The 24,589-nt window shown below is 49.1% G+C and overlaps 1 protein-coding gene and 1 pseudogene across 2 annotated transcripts; one reads left to right on the top strand and one right to left on the bottom strand.

The window, feature by feature from the left end:
- Positions 1 to 3,528: 3,528 nt before the first annotated feature.
- Positions 3,529 to 13,240, bottom strand: LOC126491162 (ATP-dependent RNA helicase DDX51-like; annotated as a pseudogene).
- On the top strand, positions 13,233 to 23,773 carry LOC126491158 (nucleolar complex protein 4 homolog). Of its 2 annotated transcripts, none has more exons than XM_050126606.1 (16): positions 13,233 to 13,389; positions 13,472 to 13,592; positions 14,030 to 14,136; positions 14,660 to 14,767; positions 15,397 to 15,546; positions 15,646 to 15,745; positions 15,864 to 15,898; positions 16,180 to 16,230; positions 16,317 to 16,428; positions 16,646 to 16,706; positions 16,881 to 16,991; positions 17,103 to 17,263; positions 17,354 to 17,436; positions 17,655 to 17,768; positions 17,856 to 19,390; positions 21,991 to 23,773. In XM_050126606.1, exons 1-15 carry the CDS (start codon positions 13,273 to 13,275, stop codon positions 17,973 to 17,975), a joined length of 1,551 nt encoding a protein of 516 aa, XP_049982563.1. In that variant the 5' UTR covers positions 13,233 to 13,272; the 3' UTR covers positions 17,976 to 19,390; positions 21,991 to 23,773. The 2 variants fall into 2 exon arrangements, with proteins under 2 accessions (XP_049982563.1, XP_049982562.1); XM_050126605.1 differs by having other exon boundaries at positions 13,234 to 13,389; positions 17,103 to 17,269.
- Positions 23,774 to 24,589: the final 816 nt, after the last annotated feature.

Raw genomic sequence — 24,589 nt, 5'->3', positions numbered from 1 at the left:
GACGAAGCTCTGACCCAGGATGGATGTAGGCTAGAATCTTCCAGGTAAATGCACCTTGGGGTGCTTACACACATTATTAGAAATGGGCTAATCCAGGTGCGAGAGTTAGCCAAGAAAGGGCTAGATATAATGGGCCAAGCAGTGCTTAAATGAATACAGTTTGTGTGTTGTTATTTCGGGGCATAAGCTAGCCAGGCGGCCGGGGTGCTGGGATGCTGCCCCACTGCTCCTTATTTCAACAGGCTCCTAGAAGCAATTCCTATTCCCCATAGTTTTCAGGCAGAACTGAGCTCAGTGGGGGGTCCTTGGTGAATGTTACACTCACCTTTTTCTCCATCCTTCCCACTGTTGTGGCAGCATACTTCAGTGTGCCCAAGCCAGGTGGTTGGTGGGAGCAATAGGCAGGGTCTTCATTTTTGGAAGTTACTTTCATCCATTTTTCAACCAGATAGCTGTTGTTTTCTTTTTAAAAAAAAAATGTAATAAACAGGACTGAAATTGTAAATACTTTGTAAACACAAACATTTGTATTTGAATAGGGTTTTGATGTCCTATAAGCAGAGGCTAATAAAAGTGACCTTTCTACATCCTTGTTTTGTCTTCCGTGACCAGTGCTTGGAGTAAGGATGTGTTGGTTAGAAAACAAAGCCTTCTGTGTATGTATTGCTTCAAAGCAATGCAGGGCTTGCATGTTCAAAGTCTTCCTCTTTAGTTCCTTGGCCTTGAAGCTACTGACACCTGGGTTCCTGTGCAGCTTTCCACCATGGGTGCTTGTCTGCTTCAGGACTTCACAGTGCCAAAAGGACTGCAAGTTGAGCCCCTCTTCAGGCACTAGGAAGTAGGTAGAAAAACACCAGAAAAATAATGTTTTGATTTCTACTTAGAACTGTCATGCAAAAGTCAGCCTTCACACCATTTCCTTTCTGAAAGGCCTTGGGGTTTCAGCTCATACCCAGCCTCACGCAAGCAGATCCCAGGTGGCCCTCCCTGGCTGGTCCCATGGTGTGTCCACCACCTTCACTAGATGCCTGATCTTGTACAGATCCAACAGGTGACAGTTGAGTGCTGATCTTGATCAAGATAGTAGATGTGATCATTTCTGACACTGTCCATAAAAATGGACCTCAAGGTGTAGTGGTACACACCCTTAATCCCCAGCAGAGAGGCAAGGGGGATAAAGTTAGCCAGGGGTTTTCAGAGGGGGAATGGGGAAAAAGGACTCACTTTCCTGCCTATCCCTACCCACTGCACAACCCTAAGGCTGACCCCAAACTCATTCATCTTGCCTACCTGCCTACCAAGTCAGTTTTCCCACCACACATTGTATGGAGCTCACAAAGAGCTTCACTGTCTTTATTGACAGCAAAGTAAGCACCCCACGGGGAATACTTTATAGAAATCTTTAGCTGAGTTTCACAAGGGAAAAGTCACTGGGTCCAATCAAGCCCAACTGACCCAGATAACAGACATAATTATTTATCAACCAACCAATCTTTATGGTAGATTTTAGAAAGTTGCTTCCAAGTCTTTATTTGCTGCTTTAAAAAAAAAAAAAGATACATGTGCATTATCTGGGTCAGGGCATGAAGAGGACCTAAGATTACAGTAAAACAGTTTGACACACGGTAGGATAGCAGTCTTAAGTAACTTCAAGATGTATTAACTTTGTCACCAATAATACTTTTGAAAAAGCTATATTGGAAACCTTCTATATACACATTCTAATATATACATTCTAGTTTAAATGAAGTTACTCTATGTTGGGGCGGGGGAAGCTCAAAATCCCAACTAGATAACACATGCTAGCAAATAACCACTGAACCAGGAATGGGTTCCCCTTTTGAGGACCCCTAAACACTGCAGGCAGCTATCATGTAGGTACTAGAAACCAAACCTCTGCATCACAGAAAATGCTCAATTACTAATCTCTAGCCTCCCACCCACTTTCTGATTGGATCAAAGGCCTGCCCCATGTGATAGAACCCATATTAGGTACTGTTAATGGGGCCAAGAACCTGTGATTAGACAGGTTATGGGCTCGAAAAACAAATACTATTATTCTGTTAATGAGCATACTGTTAAAATGACTTTTGATGATATCCCCATACCCATAGATTAAGTGTGCCTCTCAGCTCTCATCATAAAAGCTGACTGCAGTAGATGGCAGCTGCTCAACTGGTACAAAGTAAGAGACCGCATGGAGTGTTGGGCCCTAAAGGGGACATTCCATACCTCTCTCCAAGGCTCAGAGATCTTCAAGGAAGATGGTACAGAGAAAAGTTAAGAGCCAGAGGTGGGGTCAGAGATTAAGAGCACTGGCTGCTCTTCCAGAGGTCCTGAGTTCTATTCCCGGCAATCACATTGTGTCTCACAGCCATTTATAGTGAGATCTGGTGACCTCAGTCATACATGGAGGCAGAATAAGGTGGTGCATAATTTAAAGGAAAGCTTTTTTCCAGACACAACAGGATAATATGACAGCATGCACAATTCTACCAGTAGCTGAGGAAGAACTACTGGCATTTCATTGCTGCTGGAAGTCAGTTTTCTTTGTCCTGTGAGCCCTTGTAGGCACTTTTGAGTAAACAACAAAATCAATTCAGTAGGTTTAAAAAGAACAACAAAAATCTTCAGACTTAGGTTGGTGCGGAGATGAGTGGAGATTTCATTTCATTGTATAAGATGTTCAAAGCATTAGTAATGTCAACAATAAAGTGGAAGTCTGACTCTCAGACTAGCTGCTAGCAGATTCTAAATTAATCTCATGAACAAAATCCTAGAGTCAGCAAGGGCCTGAGGATGGTGCCAGTGGCCTGTGTTGCTTTCTTGAGCTAGCCTAGGTGTCCTGAATTAGAGGGGTATTAGTGTGTTGAAGCTATCAGGAAACTCACATGAGTTTAAGTTATCCATTTTTTTAATATAATGAAAACAGTTTATCTTAATAATATAGATTTTTCTTTCTTTTTATTTATTTAATTTTTTACAAAAAGCACAGTTTCTTTGACTATGTTCAGGCAAGCACTCTCCTGTAATTTACTTCATGCTTATGTGGGTACCATCTTGAAGGCTAGTAGCCATGGAAACATCTTAAACCAACCTATTCCTGGACTTCAGTGACTTGTCTGGGACAGGCTCACCATAGTCTCTCTGTAGACACGAAATGCTAATGCTAGGCACATTTTAATCTGCTGTCACCATAAGGCTGACCATAGTTTCTCCTCACATTCCTGAAGGCACCCTTCAGCGTTACCTGAGCTTATTTATTTCCAAAGACAGCTGGACCCCAGCAGTGCAAACCAAGGGCCACTACTTTTCAGGACCAAGCCAACATCTAGGCTGCCTAGCCCAAGATGACCATGGTGCTTGCAGCGAAGGGTTGTTTCTAGTGGAACCCCAAGGAACCGTATCTTTTGCTTAAACACAACATTCATTTCAGCAGGATGTTCCCCCTGGGCTTTTGCTCCCATCTAGGCCATCTTCAGCTTTTGCTCTGCCTGTGGAGAAAAGGGATCATCCTTACCTGCTGTCTGCAGAGCCCTTGCCCTACAACTGGGACACAACAGGCGCTGTGCTCAGGAGGCATGTCCCATGGCATGAGGCTGCTTCCTGCTTACCTCCCTTTCCTAGAATGTGTGATGACATTACCAGAGCTGAGCTGGATTTGCAAAAGCCCCACCTGGGTCCAAAAGCACTCACCTTGACAATCTTCTCCAGCTGAGACAAGACCATCTCGTAATGAGGGACCAGGGGCTGCAGGAGCTCCCTGGGGATCTCATGATGTGCCACCTCAGGCACCCGAGCTTCTGGAGGAACTTCCTTTCCTAAAGGGAAGGGGTTTCATGGACAGGGTGGGAACAAATGCCATTTGCAGTAGCATGCATTTACCCATGACATCTGCTGGGAACTACATGGTCTTACCTGCACTTTCAGGAGAAGTGTGAAGGCCTGGCCTGTTTTTCCAGCTTGGGCTGTTCTCCCAACCCTGAAACCAAGCATAAGTGTTTTCTGGCCCTAACCCTGGAGACCTAATCGGACACCTGCTCTCTTGGTCACACAGCACACAAACCACGATGCAAGATCCCACATATAATGGCCAAGAGCTCATAAGCCCCACAGCAGCCACTGCTGACTAGACTTTACCTATGCACATAAGTTCGTAGATATTGGGGGGCATCATAGTTGATCACCAGTTCCACACCCTGCACGTCGATGCCTCGAGCAGTAGCATCTGTACTGATAAGGCTGAAGAGACATGGGTACAGGGGCTCAGAGGGCCAGAAACACTTAGCAGTCACATGTATACCCACTCTGCCAGGGTTGTTCCAAGGCTCTCTTGGGAGCCAGCTAACCCAGGAACTAGAAGGGCCCAGTAACACCCCACTACTACACAGTTAGGTCCTGTCTGTTTTCCATGTACTCACAGCTGGATCTTTCCCTGTTCAAACTGCTTCAAGATTTTTTCCTTTGGCCAGGTCCATAGCGGGAGGAGAATTCAGCCACACTCACACCCCCAAAAGCTTGTGTTAACAGGAAGAGGCTGGGTAGGTAAGAAATAGAAGCCAGGTGGTGCCAGGATCTAGTCTGTATTAGCTATACCCCGCCTTGGTTCAGCTTACCTGTGGGAATTCTCTCGAGAGTTAGTGAAGCAAAGGGCCCTTTAGAAGTTCATCCCAAGGACCAGGTGTAAGACAGTAAGTGGCTTCGAGCTGAGTTTACAGGGTACATAGTGGTGCTGTGGGACATGGACAGCAGGTGCTAGCCAGAAGCCCTGGGCCTAGGCACCAACTCGCCCCACGTGCCCTACTTGCTTACCGTGAGCCCCACAGGGAAGGTGTACTTCCCCCAAAATTTCCATCCATCTCAACTGTGTCTTTAGGGCAACTGTGTCCCAGCTTTGTGGAAAAAAGTCTTGGCTGGTAGAGGCCAAGCCGCTGCAGTTTCTCAGGGTTCTGGGTCAGTGTGGCTGAGAACAGTAACTTTTGTAGAGGCATCTGGGGAGAGCAAGTGCTGGAAAACCAAGGGCGTGTTAGGACAGGATTCCTCAAGCCACTCTGACTGCTATTTTAGGGCCAGCAAGGGGAGCTGAGAAAGGGAGCAGCAGGATACCTGGCAGCAGTCACAGCCTGGGGCTGTGTCCTCTGGAGTAGGGTACAGGAGCCTGAGGGGCCTGCACTGTGGAAGGCTGCTGCCACCACTCTGGGCAGCCAGGACTGGTGCATGCTGTCTATCATCCGGTCAGCCTCATCAATGATCTACAGCAGACAGGAACCAAGGGTCAACTGAAGACTCCCCAATGACATCACCCCAGCTCAGGGACCCAGGTGTCCAGAAGGTGGCCTACCAGGAAGCGGAGCTGCTGGAGGCTGAATCCTGGGGTCTGGTCAATGTGGTCCACCAGGCGGCCAGGTGTGGCCACCACATTATCAGCCAGGCATCGGTAACCATCTACCCTACAAACCAGAAAGACTCAAAGAAGGGCCATCTAACAGCAAAGCCTCACATGTAAAGCACTAACACCACCCTAATCAAAGGACACCAGCTGGGCTGGGGAACGACCTCCTGCAGAGCCCACCACCTGGCACACCTACGTCTTCTGGACAAGGCTCTCCTGCTCCTTGGCCAGTGACTTCTGTCCAGTCACCAAAGCAACCCGCAGAGGTGTGGTATCCGTGTAGATGTTGAATACTTTGCTCACCTGCAAAAGGAGTCTGTCACTGGTCTAAAATAGATGGTGGCCTCTGCTATGACAAAGACTCTTGAGTTTAACACAGGTGGTCAAGGGATAAGTACCGTGTACATCCAGCAGGGCAACTCCTGGGGATACAGACTTCTGGATACAGAGGGGCATACCTGTTGGGCCAGCTCCTTAGTAGGAAGCACAACCAGAGCACGGATGTGGCAGACCACTCGATGCAGCAGGGCCTGTAGGGACAGAAATGATCTGTGCCACCAGCACCCTCCCTGCTGTGCTCTAGCTAGAAATGTGTACTCTGATACTCACTTGTACCACAGGGACAACAAATGCCAGGGTTTTCCCACTGCCCGTTGGGGCAGACACACAGAGGTCACTAGGTTGGTATCTACCTCTGCCTACTAGAAACCCACTATCTGCACTCTCCAAGAGGGCAGGAATCACAGCTGCCTGGACTGTAATGAAGGAAGAAAAGGAACAGGTGAATTATATGCTAGGATATACTATGTCACCCAGGAGATCTAAGACCTAAGATAATCATCAGGAACCTGAGCCCAACGATGCAGAAACTCACTGATCCAGTGTGAAGTAGGGACCCCTAAACCACAGCCCTTATATTGGAGCCCTGACAGCCCAGGGAAGGCTGCCTTGGGGAGTTCACTCCATCATCTGCCCAGGGCTGAAGGACCTGGAAAGTAGGAAGAGATGCTATTAGCCCTCAGTTGCTTCTGCAAGTCAGGGTGAACCTCATGGATGTCTTCGATAGGAGTAAGAACCTCAGTGACGCTCTTCTTGACACAGCTTGGCTTTGCCAGCCATGCTGGCAGGAAAGGCTGGACCTAAAAGAGTAAAAAAACCACAAGAGTTCTGCAGAGCCCTTCAGGCTCATGGAGCAACACCTGTTATCAGAAACTAGGAACAAAAGAAGAGACACTAACAGCAGCTTCTATAGAGGTACCTAGGGAGAGTAAGTGCTGGAAAACGAGGGCAAACCTTAGCAGGGTGAAGAACGTATTAGCAGGGCAGGTTTCCTTAAACCACCCTGACTCTCATTTTAGGGCCAGCAAGGGGAGCTAAGAAAGGGAGCAGCACTCACATGGAGCAGTCAACCCTGATGCAAGAGCTGACTTAGTCTCTCCTCAACCCTTCACCACCACCCATTCTTGGCAGTCTTCGGACAAGACGCCCAGACCAGCAATTGCCTCACTATGGCCAGAAATGTTTCTGCGGGGGCCGCCAGACACACCAGTGTCCAATAGGTCTTACACGTCTGTGGACTTCACATACCCTACGGAACTCTATAAGCCTCCCGCCATTCTATAGTTTGAAAGACCCCCAAGGAGGACTTTCTCTCAGGAGGAGACCCCTGAACCCAAAGATCAGGCCAAGACCACGGATGCAAACTGCAAGAGGTTTCTTTTATTGAGGAGTACACAGGTACCTGCGGGCGGCAGAGTCTATTCGGAAGACTTGCGCACCAGCGGACTGGGTAAGGGTCCTTTTATAGGAAAAAGGGTGGCAGAAGCAGGGCGTACAGAAGCAGATGCATGGTTACAGGGATTTCATTGGTCAGTTCAAATGTGGCGATGGGTTCATTTGATGACAAGTCCCTCGGGTACATGGAGATCTGATAATAACTGACTTAGTTCTATCTAGGGCACATGTGGTTTTCCCCAGACCTTTCCGTGCCCCTCCCAAGCCAGATGTCTGACCACAGATATCCTGTTTGGCAGTCTAAGAGTACTGACCTTGCCCTGAGCTTATATTTGTTTGTGTGGAAGCCTTGCAAAATGGCGTTACAGCAGCCAAGCTAGGTTTAAACAATGTGGCTGGGGCGGGGGTCTTTCATTCCCCCATTTTCTTTTACCATTGAATGAAATCTTTTATTCAAAGTGGCTATGGGATCTCGGTTTCTTGCTGTTGTAACTGTTGATATTGATGGGTCAACATTAGTGCCTGAATAACGGACAGTCTGTCTCCTGTTTCAGGGGGACGGGAAGGCAAGGCGGTAATGGGAGTCCTGCTGGTGCATCAGTTGAGGGAGCTAGGGAGGTGTTGTAAGGCGCTGCTGGGGGTAAGATTCATGCTGGCTGGGAGGATGATTTCTGGTCTGCTAAGACCTGATTGGGCCCAATAGAATGGGTTGCTGTTTTTACCTTAAGTTTAATCTTGAAAGTTAGTCCCCTATTTATTTTGTACCATTGGAAGCCCCAGGTATAGCCCTGCTGCCATTCTGTGGCTCTTTTCCCAGAATCCGTAAAGTCAATTTTGAGGGGCAGACAAGTTCCGTTAGAGCACTGAAAGTCACCCCAATCTTTTGAGTGGACCTCTCCCCCACATCCCCCTTTGTAGTTGTTTGGCCACCATTCTAGTGGTGGCCGATTCCAACCTCGGGTTACCCTTATCTTGTCCCAACTGGATGTGGGATTCCAGTAGGCGTCCCCTGTTGTTTCACAACCCCATGCTGCACAAAACATTTTTTCATATCCCCCACATTTATAAGCCTGTGCTTTAGATCTACCGTCCCTGGGGCATAAGAAAAAGTATGCTCCTGCTAATATGCATCTTCTTCTAGGGCTGGAACAGCCTTCTACCCCTTGCCCTCCTGAGGTGGGTTCCATGGTCTTGTCTAGTCCAGAATAATCCGTATCGGCGATATCCCAGGAATCCAGCCCCGCGGCCAGCTGGCAGAAATCAGGTGTTAGAGTGGGCCACCAGGTGTTAAGCGCATGGTTGCCCTGGGTTTCCCAAACAATCTCCCCGCTTTGGGACTGGATTTGCCACGTCAGAGAGTACACCTGATGTGGGCTCCCCTCTTGGGTCGCCATTCCCAGCCTCAGCAGAGCCCATATAATAGTCAAGGGGCCCCATGGGTAAGTCTTATCTTTAAAGGATTTTGGGTGCGCTGGACTCTCCATGCTGATGTCGCAATCAGCTCTGTCTCCCCAGTGGTGTGGGCGGCCTCGACGTGGGAGGCGTGGATCCAGGCTGCGATGCTGTCAACTTTTAGTACTGTTGGGGTAGTCAGGAGGACAGTGTAAGGGCCTTTCCACCAAGGTTCCAAGTTTTTGGTCTGGTGTCTGCGGACCCAAACAATGTCTCCTATCTGGAAGGGATGCGGTACCACCGGCTGGTTCAGTTGGTCTCAGTAAGCTGCAGCGAGTGGCTTCCAGACCTCTCTTTGCACAATCTGCAATGCCTGCAAATGAGCTTCCAGAGAAGGCAAAATCAGCAATGTTTGAGTCAAAGAAATTTATAAATGGGGTTGGGGCCCCATATAGTATTTCAAAAGGAGTCAGTCCATGGGGGCCCGGAGTGTTGTGGGCCCTATATAAGGCCAGTGGTAAGAGGAGCACCCAGTCTCTAGTGCCAGTCAAGCGTTAATTTGGATAAGGTCTCCTTAATTGTTCTATTCATGCATTCTACCTGTCCTGAACTTTGGGGTCTATATGCACAATGTAATTTTCATTCAATCCCCAAAAGCTTGGCCATCAACTGACTTACCTGGGAGACGAAGGCGGGCCCATTATCAGTGCCCAGGACCTGAGGCATCCCATACTTGGGGAAGATTTCTTCCAGGAGTTTCTTGGTCACCATCTTTGCTGTTTCGTGTTGTTGTTCTTTGGGGTCATACGTGGCCCCCATTTTCTTTAGGAGATCGATGTCCTCTTGACTATAGAGCAGTGGGCATCGGGATGGCCTGGTGTCTCCCAAATCGGTCAGAGGGAGGGCTTTTGTCCAGATTACCTCAGTCTCTGTGGTCACCGCTGCTCCCGCTTTCCGTTCCCCATTCGCCAGGAAACTACTGCCATCAGTGTACCAGGTACAGTCAGTGTCGTCGTGAAGGGGTTGATCCGTCAGGTCTGGTCTGGTCCCGTGCATTTCCGCAAGGATCTGGAGGCAGTCATGCTGCTCTGCCTCCCCAGCCAAGGGGAGCAGGGTCGCAGGGTCGAGTATGACCCCAGGCCCAAACTGCATTCAGTCTGCATCCAGAAGCATGGCTTGGTAATGAGCCATGCGGGCGTTGGAAAGCCAGCGGTCCGGAGGCTATTTGACCAAGGCCTCCATTGCATGAGGCCAATGGCTGGCCCAGAGTCAGTTTACCCGCGTCCTTGGTAAGAACTGCAATAGCCGCTGCCATTCTTAGACAAGGCGGCTATCCCGATGCAACTGGGTCGAGTTTCTTGGATAGGCTACAGAACGCCTCCAGGGGCCTAGTTTCTGGGTTAGGACCCCAGGCAGAACGGTCATTGAGTGGTCCTGGCATATGAGCCAGGACCGAGTGCTGGGCCCCCGGTATCTACTAGAAAGGTGACTGGTTGCCCCCCCCCCCACATCAAGAGTTATCCTGGGCTTGGGGGGGGGAAGAGGGGGGCTCCTGGCCCTGGATTCCCTAGTCCTTCAGCGTCAAGAGGGAGGTCTGAGGTTTGGGTCTTCGGGGTCCTCTAGACCTCTTGGGTCAGTCTTTGACCCAATGTCCTCGTTCTTTGCAGTAGGCACATTGGTCCTTCTTGGCCCCCTTTCGGTCTTCCAGCCTATCTCCCTCTCTATTCTGTCCATGAACTACGGTGGCCAGCACCTTGCTCAATTCCTTATTTCTCTTTTTGTCCCTCTCTTCCTGAGCCTCCTTCATTCTCTGCCATTGTTTTTCCTCCTTTTCTTCTGGAGTCTCCCTCTTATTGAAAATCTTCTCTGCCTCCTTTAATAAGTCCTGCAAAGTATACCCCTGAAGACCCTCCAGTCTCTGCAACTTGCTTCTGATGTCTGGACTGGACTGCCAAATGAAGGACATTGACACGCTAGTGGCTTGTCCAGGGTCTTCGGGGTCATAAGGAGTGTATATCCTGTATGCTTCCTTAAGCCTCTCTAGGAAGGCTGAGGGTGTCTCTTCCTTCCCTTGTATCACTTGCTTTACCTAAGCCAAATTAGTGGGTCGGCGTGCTGCCCCCCCCCCACCCGCTATGAGCAACTGGTGATAAAGACGTAGGTGTCCCCTACCTGCAGCCATGGTAAAATACCAATCAGGACGTGTCAGTGGAAAAGCTGCGTCAATCTTGTTAGGTAATTGGGTCGGGTGGCCGTTGTCACCCAGAATGTTCTTCCGGGCCTCCAAAAAGAGCTGCTGGCAATTATCCCAAGTGGGCTGGTGAGTGACTAGAATGGACTCAATCAGATTAGTCAGCGCCACCGGATCCTCGGAAAAGGGAGGATTATGCTGTTTCCAGTTGTGAAGATCAGAGGCAGAGAATGGCCAGTACTGCTGTTGGCCATTCGGGCCCTCCCTCAAGGGGAGAAAAGTGGAGTCAGGAGGCGGCTCGCTTCTGCCTCGGAGCCGCCCGGCCATGGGTGAGGGTGCCAGGGAGCTTTGTTCAGGCAGTCTGCCTACTGCCGCGACTGCCTCTGGCCCCTCCTGGCTTTCTACATAGGGAGGAGGTTCTTCTGAGAAGAGGTCAATGAGGGGAGAATCTGGGTTTGGGGGAAGAATGGGAGGGGTGGCAGGTTTAGGTTTCTCCTTGAGGAGAGCGGGGTAAAGGGAGGAGGTGGTAGGCGCAGAGGAAGGGGGAAGAGGGGTAAGGGGCTGGCTTCCTGGTGGAAGGGGTGCCTTAGGGGCCGTAGGGGTAAGAGGAGGTTGAGGTTTGTCAGAGATGACAAAGGGCTTGACCCAAGAGGGAGGGTCACATGCCAGACTCTCCCAGGTGACAATGTAGGCAACTTGGTCAAGGTGTCCGTGAAGTTCTATGTCGAACACCCATGTCTTTACATGGGAAATAATATCAAGATTAAAGGTACCGTCCCTTGGCCATCCAACATTAAAAGAGGGCCATTCGGACGAGCAAAAAGTCACCCATTTCTTCTTGCGAACATCGACCGACTGGTTGTTGGCTCGGTCCCGGACATCAGCCCATTGATCTAGAGTGAGACTCAAGGGGGTGGTTAAAGATTGTCCCATCTTCTCAAAGAGAAAGGTATTTAATATTAAACAGAAAGATCCAACATTGAGGCAGAGACAAAACAGACGCGCGGCGCGGCTTCAGCGTATAACCGAAAGCAAAATTTAACAGAAATGACAAACAGGTACGGATTATGGAGACTCCGAGGGTCGGGATCCCTCTTCTCCAACCAGAACCATGTAGGGCTGCGGACATCCTTGGAATGTCTTCCAGGGCTGGGGGGGGGGGGGGCCTGAGCTCGTCAGCTCCTTCCCTGGCCTGCCAGATACTGAGCGACTCGATCGAATTGTACTGAATAACAGAACGACACAGACTCAGACAGAGCGCTGGCCAGCTTACCTCCCAATGGTGGGTCCCTGATCCCAGACGAGCCCCCAAATAAAAGACTCCCCCCCCCAGGAGGACTTTTGCTCAGGAGGAGACCCCTGAACCCAAGGATCAGGCCAAGACCACGGATGCAAACTGCAAGAGGTTTCTTTTATTGAGGAGTACACAGGTACCTGCGGGCGGCAGAGTCTATTCGGAAGACTTGCGCACCAGCGGACTGGGTAAGGGTCCTTTTATAGGAAAAAGGGTGGCAGAAGCAGGGCGTACAGAAGCAGATGCATGGTTACAGGGATTTCATTGGTCAGTTCAAATGTGGCGATGGGTTCATTTGATGACAAGTCCCTCGGGTACATGGAGATCTGATAATAACTGACTTAGTTCTATCTAGGGCACATGTGGTTTTCCCCAGACCTTTCCGTGCCCCTCCCAAGCCAGATGTCTGACCACAGATATCCTGTTTGGCAGTCTAAGAGTACTGACCTTGCCCTGAGCTTATATTTGTTTGTGTGGAAGCCTTGCAAAATGGCGTTACAGCAGCCAAGCTAGGTTTAAACAATGTGGCTGGGGCGGGGGTCTTTCAGTTAGGGCCACGTAAGGGCAAAAACAAAACAAAATCCACAAACAACACTCCCACCCCTCCCCGATAAAGCTGAAGAGTAGCGGGAGGACGGCCAGACTCACTCACCTTCAGTGTCTTCCTTCTTGCAAAGTCCCCCAGCACAGGCCCTGGAGCCGGGGGTCTCGGGGCCTCCTCTGGGGGCTTCTCACCTGAGTCCTCTAAGTCGGTGTTGAGCTCTCCAGGCGACTCTTCGCCTCTCCCTGCGCGACACAACAACAGAGGGGACATAAACCCCGCAGCGCACCCAGGAAAAAGCCTCCAAGCCCCGTCCACATCTCGGCCACATGGCCCACCTGCATGCACACTGTAGTCCGCTTTCTGCCGCTTCGCCCTAGGAGCCTCCGGGCTCTGAGCCACAGAGCAGCCACGCCGCCGCCGGGGCCGTCGACGCCGTTTACCTGCCGCTTCCGCGGCCTCCCCGGCGGGTTCAGGCTTCGGTTCCTGCTGCTGCCGCTCACGGGCTCGGCTTTGCAGCCGCTCGAGCAGCACTCGTGCCCGGCTACCCGCCTCTACCTCTGCATCCCCCAGTCCGGAAGCCTCCGGGCCTGCGTACCGCGCTACGTGGAATAGTGCCATAGTTGCAGCACGCCGTCGCTCTTCCTCGCGCTCCCTGATGACGTGATCAGACCGAGCCATCGCAGACGTCACAGGCGCGACCAAACTCGGTAGTCCCTAGCGGCAGCATGGATCGTCACCTGGCTTCTGCGGGCTCCCGTGGGGAGCTTGGTCGTCTACTACAGGCGGTGCTAACGAGCCGTGGCCAGGCCAATGCGGTGTTTGACATCTTGGCTGCACTTCAGGTGAGCGGCGGGGGCGGCCCTGGGGCGGCAAACGGAAGGCACAGCTGGGCCCAGCGTCACCCTTTCTGACCTCCCGCCTCAGTCCGAGGACCCTGAGGATATCCAGGAAGGGGTGCGCACGTGCAGCCGACTCTTCGGTACCTTGCTGGAGCGGGAAGAGCTCTTCGTGGGCTCGCTGCCGCCCGAGGACGGGGTCCTGGCAGGTACAGTGACCTGGAGGGGCTGGGGTGCTGTCCGCCAGGAGGAACACGCCAAACCAGGGCCCTGTCATAGACTAGACGGTGTAGGAGGACTCAGTCCATTGTGGCTCAGAAAGTGAGATCCGTGTACTTGCCAGGCCTTCACGAACTCGTATACTAGCAACTTTTTTCCTCAGGGTTTTAATTGTGCCACTTCAAAGTTTGGTGCTGTCACTGCCCTAGTGTTTGGGAGATCCAGATCCTGAGGCAAAGTGAGAAGAACTGTATTTCAATATCTAGTCCCAGTTTGCAGAGATCAGAAATGGTCTTTTCCAAGGCCTGGTCTGGGTACAGGTTCACAGCTGAAGATGGGAGACATTGGGAAGGCGGGACTGAGTTTAGGACCTTGGTCTGGCTTGGCACACAAACATCAATGGGAGTTAGCTCTCCTCTGTTCTCAGGATCCCAGGGAGCCACACACAAATACAAAGTTTGGATGAGACACCGCTATCACAGCTGCTGTAATCGCCTGGAGGAGCTCCTGACCCATCCCTCCTTCCAAGTCAAGGTGAGTCTTGAAGTCCTTGGCCCAGCTTCTCTAAAGCACAGGTAGGGCCTGCTTTTGTGAACACCTCTCTCCCTGTTTAAGAGAAGTTATATGTCTTCATTGCTCTTTTTCTTCCACAAAGATTTATGGTATGGTATTTGTGGTATGATTTATCTGACTCTGAAGATATGGTGTCTGTAACCCTAGTTCTGGGCACCGTATCTGCTTTGCATATTGTCATGTTTGTTGTGGTATCTCCAAAATTGCTTGATGAGAGAGCAGTTAGGTGGCTTCCCCTGCAAGCCCAGCTTATGTACATGCCTCAGGCCAAATTCTGTTATAAGTTCTGTCCCAAGTCAACAAGAGCATGTCACTGTTACCATCATCACATACGTGTAACACGGAGCAAGGTAAGATGTGGTCTCCTTTCTCTCCTACTTGTTGGCCCAGGCCAAAGCCTGGTTGGGAGCGACCCTGAGGCTAGGTGAACTCTGGGAGGCCATCTAGATGGGGACATCATGGTTACTCTTTCTCTGCTTCCCAGGAGCTGGCCCTCAAGACACTCATGAAGTTTGTGCAGCTGGAAGGAGCGAAACCCCTGGAGAAGCCCCAGTGGGAAAGTCACTACCTCTTCCCCCGCACACTCTTCAGGGTAAGGCCTTAGTGGGTTCTGGAAGACTGTGGTGGCCAAGCCTAAGATGGTTTCGTGAGTTAGTTTCCTGAACAGATAGTTGGGGCATATTATGTTCCTATCTTGCTTTGACCTGGGAACTAAGCAAGGCTTCCTGCTCACAGGTCTCTGTTGTAGCACAATCAATAAAAACCTAGAGACAGATATTGGCATTCAGCCTGAAGTTAATAAAAGCAAAATAGCCAGCCACTGGCTTTTACCTCTACCTCATTGTGAAATGGTGATGCCGTCTCCAGGAATCCTCAGAACGAGACTGAGAGCTGCCTCCTATATTCCTCTCTAGTGCTGGAACTAAAGGTGTGCACTACTTCCACCCAGTTTGGATGGCAAACTAGTATAGCTTCTAGGATTAAAGGTGTGTGTCACCATTGTCTAGTCTGTAAGGCTGACCAGTGGGGATGTTTTACTCTCTGATCTCCAGGCAAACTTTATTGAAATACAAATGACATATCACTATATTCTGTCTTGTGAATTGGAGAGGAAATGGCAGACAGCTTGGTGGTATGGAGCTTGATGGATGGTGACATCCTTCTTGACCATGCTAGGACCATTTTGTGGAAGAGAGTCATTCACCCTGTCTTTCTCCCCAGGCAGTGGTAGGAGGCCTGCTCACACCCGAGGATGACCACAGCCTGCTTATCTCCCAGTTCTGCGAATACTTGGAATATGATGATATCCAGTACCACACAATGCAGGCGGCCACAAGCACTGTAGCCCAAGCCACCAGCCAGCAATCTGAGGTAAAAGCTGGGTTCTATCACCATCCTATGCCGTAGTGCCTCAGGGAGGCAAGTAGATGGCAGCAGCCTGAACAATTGCTCAGGCTAGGCTTTCTGCAGGTGTCACCCACCTTCTGGAACAATGCCTTCATGTTGCTGTCTGCTGTGAACCTGCCCCTCCAAGAGCATGACCTTACCAAGTTCTATGTGAAGCACACACGTGAGTTCTGAGCAGGTTAAGGCCCACTGGAGCCTGATCCTGGTAGGAGGGCTCCTGGAGAGATCCAGGCCTCTCAGCCTGGCTAGCCACTGTCTTCCCCTTTTTGCTGTGATTTCAGAGACATCAGACAAGTGGAAGGTCATTCACTTGAAGGTGAGATGCTTTTAGAGACTGCTTGGCATGGCCTCCTCTCTGGGCAGTTATAGGCAATAGCATGTACTCCATTGTCTCAAGTGATGCCACTTTTATGTGTTACTATAACCAGCTTCAGACCTGAGTCCTGCGCCCCTCTGTTCTTTGTCTCTCCTTGTGCTGAGACTTGGCATCACAGACTGGCCTGGGTCTTTGAGGGTCAAAGGCCCACAGTTGACTGCAGAAGGACTGGGTGGGTCTGGGGTTTATCAGGATACACATATTGCCTGGTCCCGTTGCAGGAGCACAGAAAAGCTTTCCAGGAGATGTGGCTTGGGTTCCTTAAACATAAGGTAGGGTGTGGTGGGTGAAGCCCCTGGTTTTATTGTGGGCAGTGGGGGCAAGGGGAGCAGCTCCATGACTGCCATGATCTCTGCAGCTGCCCCTCAGCCTCTACAAGAAGGTCCTAGTGGCTATGCATGACTCCATCCTGCCCCACCTGGCTCAGCCCACCCTCATGATTGACTTCCTCACAAGTGCTTGTGATGTGGGTGAGTGGGACTTCCACTTAGGTTATTGGGCGAGGGGCACTCACTGTGCATGGGCCCAGCTGCCATCTCCTGCCTGACAGATCTTCCTGCATGTGACCGTAGGTAGTCAGTCTCTCTATAGGCTGGCCACCTGTATCTATGCCCACTCCTCCCTTACCTACTCAGGCCCAGGGTGAGCAAGGTGTAGGTAGCCTCATGTCTTCCTGTGTTTCTGCAGGTGGTGCCATCAGCCTCCTGGCCTTGAATGGGCTTTTCCTCCTAATCCATAAGCATAACCTGTGAGTACCAAATAGGACCACACTGGTCTGCTGTCTAGTTTTCTCTCAAAGGCCTTTGTTGCTCACCTGGGAGGTTAATGCAGAAGAGGTGCAAGAGGAGGAGCCTTGGTTACCTGGGGGTTTCTTTTCCTTTAACCAGTTCACCTCCTGTGTCCTCTCTGCTCCCTCCCTCAGGGAATACCCTGATTTCTATCAAAAGCTCTATGGCCTCCTGGATCCATCCATCTTTCACGTCAAGTACCGAGCCCGGTTCTTTCACTTGGCCGACCTCTTCCTTTCTTCCTCGTGAGTGTTGGGAATATCCAGCTCCATGGTCTGTGGGGGCTATAGTTCTGGTTAGGGAGGCAGTGGAAGGATGTTTGGGGACCTATTTTCTCATACCTATTTCCCTCCCAGCCACCTCCCCGCCTACCTGGTGGCTGCCTTTGCCAAACGCCTGGCCCGGCTGGCCTTAACAGCACCTCCTGAGGCCCTTCTTATGGTCCTGCCCTTTATCTGCAACCTGTTGCGTAGACACCCTGCCTGCCGAGTTATGGTGCATCGTCCACAGGGCATTAGTGAGCGTGAGTAGCTGGGCATCATGGCACACCCTGGCTCCTGTGGTCCAAAAGGCCAGGTGGCAAATGGAATCTTGATCCTGTTTGTAGAGCTAGATGCTGATCCATATGACCCAGTAGAGAAGGACCCAGCCAGGAGCCATGCCTTGGAGAGCTGCTTGTGGGAGCTGCAGGTGAGTCATCTGCCTGTCCAGCTTCTAGAAGGCATTTGAGTCTCCACTGACACATCTCCAGCAGCCCCTAGAGATCTTGGTCACACAGGGCACCATGCCAGGGTATGCTAAGATACTCGGTTGCTGGTGACCCCACACTGGCTCAGGGCTTCAAGCTCCATTCTAAGGCCCTGCTGCTATGTCATGAGGTTTCTGACATCACTCTAACTTGCTTCTAGACTCTTCAGCAGCACTACCATCCTGAGGTATCCAGAGCTGCCGGGGTCATCAACCAGGTGCTATCTGTCCCTGAGGTCAGCATTGCGCCACTCCTGGAACTTACTGCTTATGAGGTGAGAGCTGCGCACAGGGCTATTGGGGTGCAGGCCACGGGGACTACTGCATCCAGCCCAATGCCACCCATTGTCTGTCCTTTGCAGATCTTTGAGCAGGACCTGAAGAAGAAGGCACCTGGGTCAGTGCCCCTGGAGTTCATCTCATCCAAAGGCCTGCTGGGCCTACAGGATCACCTCTGCACCCAGTTCTTCACTCTCACCTGACCTGGCCTCATCTCCTAAGAATTTTCTTTTTGTGTCTGAGACAGACTCTCACTTTGTAGCCCAGGCTGGCCTGTAACTTGTGGTCCCCCTGGCTCAGCTTCCCTGGTGCTGAGGCACAAGGGTCTACCACCATGTCTCTGCGTTCAAATAAATTTTTTTTTTTTAAAGGGAGTATATCTGGCCAGTCGGGTATTGGGCAGAGTTGGAATCTTTGGGCAAGTTTCTTCCCAGAGTCCTCTGCCTTTCTTGTAGCCTGGAGGACAGGACAGAGGGCTTGGATACTTCCACAGGGATCCTGGGGAGGTGGCACAGGAGCACTGGGCCCATTTTGTAATACGGCAGCCCTGCTATATCCAGCTGTGCTTAGTTTAGACTCATGTGAGGCAGGGTACCCAAGTGGTGTCCCGGGGACACAGATCTGCCCCAGTCTTCTGGGCTGCTGTAAGTCTACCTGCTCTTTACCACAGAGAGTCTAGTTTCTATCAGTTTCATCTGAAGGTTGTTCAAAGAGATGTCTTGGATCTGTAGTGATTCAAGCAGATGAGAACTTACTGCCCTGTTTCTACTCCCAGTTTGGCTGTTTGGAGTCTGTGTGAACCCATTTGCAAGGGATTGGCCAGTAGGCCCTACTGTGCACGACTTGTAAGGCTTTGACAAAAATGATGGTGGGTGGATTTGTTTGCCATGTGCAGATTTGGGAACACAGGACTGGCTTCCATATGTCATTGCCTTAGCCACATTTTTGCTCTCCTCCAGTCATTCTGGTTCCTGCCTGAGGGCATTTCTGCTGGAATTACCACATTATTTAAGCTTTGTTTGGAATGTGGACTTGGTGGTACTCCACAGGTGGAACTGAGCTATGAGGGTAAGATGGTTGGGATCAGCAAGAGGACCCTGGAAGCTCTGTGGGATGCCCAGAACTTCCTGAGGCCAAGCTTTTGTGGATCACATAGAACAGAAGGTATGGGAGTGAGCAAGCTGCCCAGGAGGAGGCAGAGGAGTCTCCTGGAAGGCAGCTACCCCATGTTAGTGACTACAGTTGTGAGTCGTCCCTCTCTGTGCTTAGTTCTCTGTGGGCAATGTGTATAACATCTAGTTGGTTCAGGCTCTTTAGGGCCACCTCACATGTTGCTTGCTTGCAGGGAAAGGCCTGTGGTGTGTCTACACAAGTGAGGACATACACACTCACTGACTGGCAGTCCCTTATCAGGCAGATCTCACACATGGATTCTGCCATTGCATCCATGCACAGGGGCCAAAACTGGGAGCAAGCCTCACAGTGATGTGGGAGTGTCATATATCAATCTGTTGATTTCATTGGTTAAGTTATAATAAACCAGCTGCTTGGCCTCATGGCTTGGAACATAGATGGGAGGAGTAAACAGAATAGAATTCTGGGCAGAAGAGGAAGTGAGGTCAGACTCTGCTCTGTTTCTGTAGAGATGCCATGCTCAGCTCTCCTGGGTAGACGCGATAGCTCTGCACTCTGAGGCAGACGCATGAAGCTCAGATCCACGATGGACGGAGGCTAGAATCTTCCCGGTAAGCGCACCTTGGGGTGCTTACACACATCATTAGAAATGGGCTAGTCCAGGTGCAAGAATTAGCCTGTAAGGGCTAGAGTTCATGGGCCAAGCAGTTCTTTAAATGAATACAGTTTGTGTGTTGTTATTTCGGGCATGAGCTAGCCAAGCGGCCGGGGTGTTGGGGACGCAGCCCCGCCGCTCCTATTTCAACAGATGGCGCCCAGACGTGTGGATAACTGAATCCACAGAAAGCCTGAAAAAGCTTGGGAAAGAGTAAAGCATGTTTTCTTGGTAGCAGCAGTTTCTCGGGTCTCCTCTGCTTGTTAGAAGCAAGCAAGCACTCTCATCTAAGAGAGGCTTCCTGACTCAGCTTCAGCTGCAAAACCCTGCAGCTCATTAAGAGGTCCTGCCACAAAACACTTAAACGGTGTTGGTGAAAAGCTGAACGCATGCTTTTCGGTTTTCAGCCGTAGCAGGAAAAAAGCTGTGCTGTTTAAAAATGCCGGCTTTCTGGGCCGTCCTGCCAGGGCAAACTCTGACTGAGGCAGGAGAGCCAACTACCGAGAGAGGACTTGACTGTTGTCTGTTGTAGCTCGCTGGCTGGCAGGGACCTTGAAACGCCATAGAATTGTGGCTATAAACATGGCTACAGCCTGTATCTCCGCCATGAGGCTGGAAAGCTAAGGAATGGACTGGATCTAGCTGGCAAAGCCACGGCTTTAATCCTACTCATATTGCTCAGTAATTTAAAGGCTCGTGTGGTCAGAAAAAGAGAGATATACAGTAAAGAGATTCAAAGACAAAGAAAATGTTTAAATGATTTACAGTGTGTTAAAAATATATGCAAGCTAAAAGTTAAAAGTTCTTAAAAAAAAAAAAGTAAGAAAAAGAGAAGTTGTGTGTGGTAGTACACGCCTTTAATCCCAACGCTTGGGAGGCAGAGGGAGATTGACCTCTGTGACTTCAAGGTGTGGTAGCACACGCCTTTAATCCCAGTGCCTAGAAGGCAGAGACAAACAGATCTCTGTGAGTTCAAGGTGTAGTAGCAAACACCTTTAATCCCAATGCCTGGGAGGCAGAGACAGGCAGATCTCTGAGAGTTCAAGGAGAGCCTGGTCTACAGAGTTATTCCAGGTCAAAGAGATACAGAGAATATAAAATAAAAGTAAAAATAAACGAAATAGAGGTTAAAATAAAGCGTACAAAGATGGAAAATACACAGAGAATCTTGATACTGTATACTATTATGCTCTCTTTGAATTGTTTGAATGCTGAGGAAGGAGCAACAGCTGCCAAAAGATATTTGTTTATAAATGCTGCTGAACTAATCCAACGTAGAGATTTTGATGCCTTGACTTTGAAATTTGGATCTAAGGACATGATACTTTGGAAAGGAGTTTCTTTTTTTGTTTTCACAGAGGATGAGACCCTGTTCATTTCTTCTATTCCGATATGGTATGATGGACCACGCCCTCCTGAACGGTTGCTGTGAATACCTTCAGAAAATTGCTTCGCTCAACTGCCAACTGAGATGAAACTAGCACACAGGTTATACCATGAAAGACCTAATTAACGACGCCCCCATTCAGCAGGAAGCAGTTTGGAGAGAAAAAACTGCGCCCATGTTCCCAAATATGGTTTATAAATGTTCTTTTACATTTAAAGGGGGATATGATATAGATATGAATAATTTGCATTAGTATAGATTTTGCTTTATTGATAGAGATTTAAGGTCAATTTTGAATGTATATAGGTTGTTAATGAATAATCATTAATAGTAGTTAAGCTTGTAGTTATGTTAGTTAAGATTTTCTAGATGTGCATAGATATATTTTAGATAGGCATTCTTCATATCTTTCAAAGACTAGAGAATATGGCATTTTACATGTTTTAATAACTTAGGACTTTTCATGACAATGAGACACTCTGCTCCTGGCAGCACCAATCTACTTCAAGAGGAAGATGGGCATCGAAGAGGATCCTTATGGAGTTTGATAGCCATTTGGGCAAGAAACTGCTCTTGCCTGGACTATTGCATAAACTGGACACAGAGAACCCGCAGAGAGAGGACTGCTGAACTTGCCTAAAGGTGAGATGATCTTTCGGGGTTCCTGATTCATGAAAGAGTCTGCAAGACATTCTTCAGGACAAGCAGATAGTGACTGCCTTTGAAATTTCCTGCTTTGTGGAAATGTCTGCTGGAAACTATGGGCCTGTAGGCCGAAGATGGATGCCCCAACGGTACAGAGGAACTTTGGGTGACTGTCCAGGCAGCGAGATGTCTCTGTCATTTCTAGAGTTTTGGATGTTAAGTTAAAGCCTTCTTTTTTTTTTTTAAACAGAAAAAGGGGAAGTGATGTGGGAGTGTCATATATCAATCTGTTGATTTCATTGGTTAAGTTATAATAAACCAGCTGCTTGGCCTCATGGCTTGGAACATAGATGGGAGGAGTAAACAGAATAGAATTCTGGGCAGAAGAGGAAGTGAGGTCAGACTCTGCTCTGCTTCCGGAGAGACGCCATGCTCAGCTCTCCCGGGTAGACGCGATAGCTCTGCACTCTGAGGCAGACGCATGAAGCTCAGATCCACGATGGACGGAGGCTAGAATCTTCCCGGTAAGCGCACCTTGGGGTGCTTACACACATCATTAGAAATGGGCTAGTCCAGGTGCAAGAATTAGCCTGTAAGGGCTAGAGTTCATGGGCCAAGCAGTTCTTTAAATGAATACAGTTTGTGTGTTGTTATTTCGGGCATGAGCTAGCCAAGGGGCCAGGGTGTTGGGGACGCAGCCCCGCCGCTCATATTTCAACATCACAGGACCGGATAGCATGCTGAATGTTGGAGGGTTTTACCAGTATGCCAGCATTTGGTATTTTCCATCCCATCCTATGCTGGCTCCTGTGGCTCTTGCCTTGGTAAAGGTATGTTTCTCATTTCCCTGGGGGGTCTCAGAAGGTAGGTGTTGTACATAAACTACCAGGGACTCCAGCTCTTAATTTTCTCCTGCCCACTGTTGCCCTTAAAGTGGTTGCCCAATCACCTGATGGCTTTTCCTTTACCACTGGGTCATCATAAATTCAGGCCTTTGAATACTGCCCAACTGTCAGTATAGGTTGTTACTGACCAAAGTTCACATATTGTTATCCGTATGGTTCCTTTGCCAGTCACATGGTGCTTATTTTCATTCGTATTGCTGCTACCTGCCCATTCTGGTTTGTCACCCATGCAGATACGACTTGTACACCAGCCATCAGTATGAACTGGGGATGTCCCTGCTAGTATTCAGTCAGGTTTGGCTGGAGAGTCAATTGCAAGAGGCAGGAGGAGAGGTTCTGGCTTTAAATGGTGCCACGTCCACAGCAGTGACTGCCGTGTAGTGACAAAATGCCTCTGCGCTGGCTTTTGCCTGCTGAAGGATTGGGGTTAGAGCTTCTTGGAGCGAAGCCCCAGGTGGTCCCCCTGGCAATCAGCAGTCCAGAGAGGACCTGATGCCCTAGGCAAATCTCGTATCTGGAGATGGCCCTGAGAGCGAGCCCTCCTGACACCTTGCCTGATCTTTCTCTGTATTTCTTAACTTTCTTGTTTATAGCTGACCGCTTACCAAGAGATCAAAGTACGTCCTTGGCTCGGCTCCACTGTTCAATAAAGCAGTCCTTGAGGAACTGAAGTATGCCCCACGCCACATGAGCCTGGGAAACTTTATTATTTATGAAACAGAAGCGGCTAAGGTTAATATGTTACGAGGGAATCATCAAGGTGAATCAGATTTAGAGAAGAAAAGGAGAGTTAGAGAAAATTCCCCTTTATGAAAAGATTAGCTAGATCTCAGAAACCCTGGAGTCTTTATAATAAGAAGGAAAGAAAGGAAATTATTGATAACATGAGACTAGTTTTAATATATTGGTATAAGAACTATCATGAGAAAATGAGAAAACTATTAGGAGATATGGAACAAAGAATAAAAACTATATAGATGGAAAGCTAAACACAGGACCCTGAGAACTAGTCTCCCACGGTAGAAAGTAAATAATGGTGTGAGACAGAATTCTAAAAGACAAAACAAAACTAAAAGTCCTTGCCAACATCTTGAGCACGGAAGGGGGAACACGTAGAAAGGAGCACGTAGAAGAAGCTCTATTTTGGTTATGCTTAATCTTGATTTATGTCTGGAACCCTGAGTGGGGTGATGTAATGCACCTGCCAAGTTCTTTGATCTGTTTTGTACAAAAACTGAAGCTTTACAGAAGTAAAGTTGCAGCAGATTTTCACTACACAGTGTGTCTGTCTGTCATTTCCCTTGCATCGTATCCTGACTATCCTATCCTTCACCCTGTTCTCCCGTGGGTGGCGGTCTCCGAGAGGGACGGTCCGCGGCAGGTGGCGCTCGGAACAGGGACTGGAGGATAGGTAAGCTTTTCCCCCTTCTCTTTTATTTTTCCATAGTCAGGAACGACTCTCACCAGGACGCTGCAGGTTCGCCGGTAAAGGATGACCGGTTAAGTGTGAGTAATCTAAGTATAAGGGAACCATGGGGCAACATAAAGCATGTATGGATGCCTCACCAGACATAGTCCTAGAGATGGCCTATGCTGAAGGAATGAAGGGATAGAAATTAAGCGCCTAAGTTAAGAAAACCTATGGAGGAGGTCAATAGAACCTCTCGGCTCCCACTTGTTATAAATGTGGGGAATCTAAAGACACTCTCTGTGCCTCTTTTCTTTTCTGAGCTAAGTTCTTCACTGTGATAACACTCAAAGTCTCTTATGCTGGCCAGCAGTTTCCTGTCTTAACTCTTTCCTATCCTAACACTGATTATAAAAAGTTTTAAATCATACCAATTTAAAACTATAATAATAATAATAATAATAATAATAATAATAATAATAATAATAAAAGGGGGTTGTCTAAAAATGTCTGGCTTAACCAATAAAATAAAGATGAAAGAGGGTCAAAACTAAAAATTACAAAAGGTATATAAAAGGTCATAAAAGGTATATAAAAGGTCAAAAGATGTTTACTGTACCTAAATGTTTAATGGTTAATTCTGGTTTTAAAAAGCTTTGTTTGTCTTGTTAAAGGTTCATGGT

Source organism: Alexandromys fortis, unplaced genomic scaffold (genome assembly GCF_014885135.2).
Source record: "Alexandromys fortis isolate MF-2015 unplaced genomic scaffold, M_Fortis_MF-2015_v1.1 scaffold_245, whole genome shotgun sequence".
NCBI classification, from domain to species: Eukaryota; Metazoa; Chordata; class Mammalia; order Rodentia; family Cricetidae; genus Alexandromys; species Alexandromys fortis.
This window is presented reverse-complemented; position numbering and strand designations above follow the sequence as displayed.

What these genes read in the sequence shown, in the direction of transcription:
- LOC126491158 (XM_050126605.1), top strand. Translation starts at nt 13,273, where the DNA reads ATGGATCGTCACCTGGCTTCTGCGGGCTCCCGTGGGGAGCTTGGTCGT. An exon ending in GTTCTATGTGAAGCACACAC is followed by an intron (nt 15,746 to 15,863) that starts GTGAGTTCTGAG and finishes CTGTGATTTCAG; the next exon opens with AGACATCAGACAAGTGGAAG. An exon ending in CTAATCCATAAGCATAACCT is followed by an intron (nt 16,707 to 16,880) that starts GTGAGTACCAAA and finishes TCCCTCCCTCAG; the next exon opens with GGAATACCCTGATTTCTATC.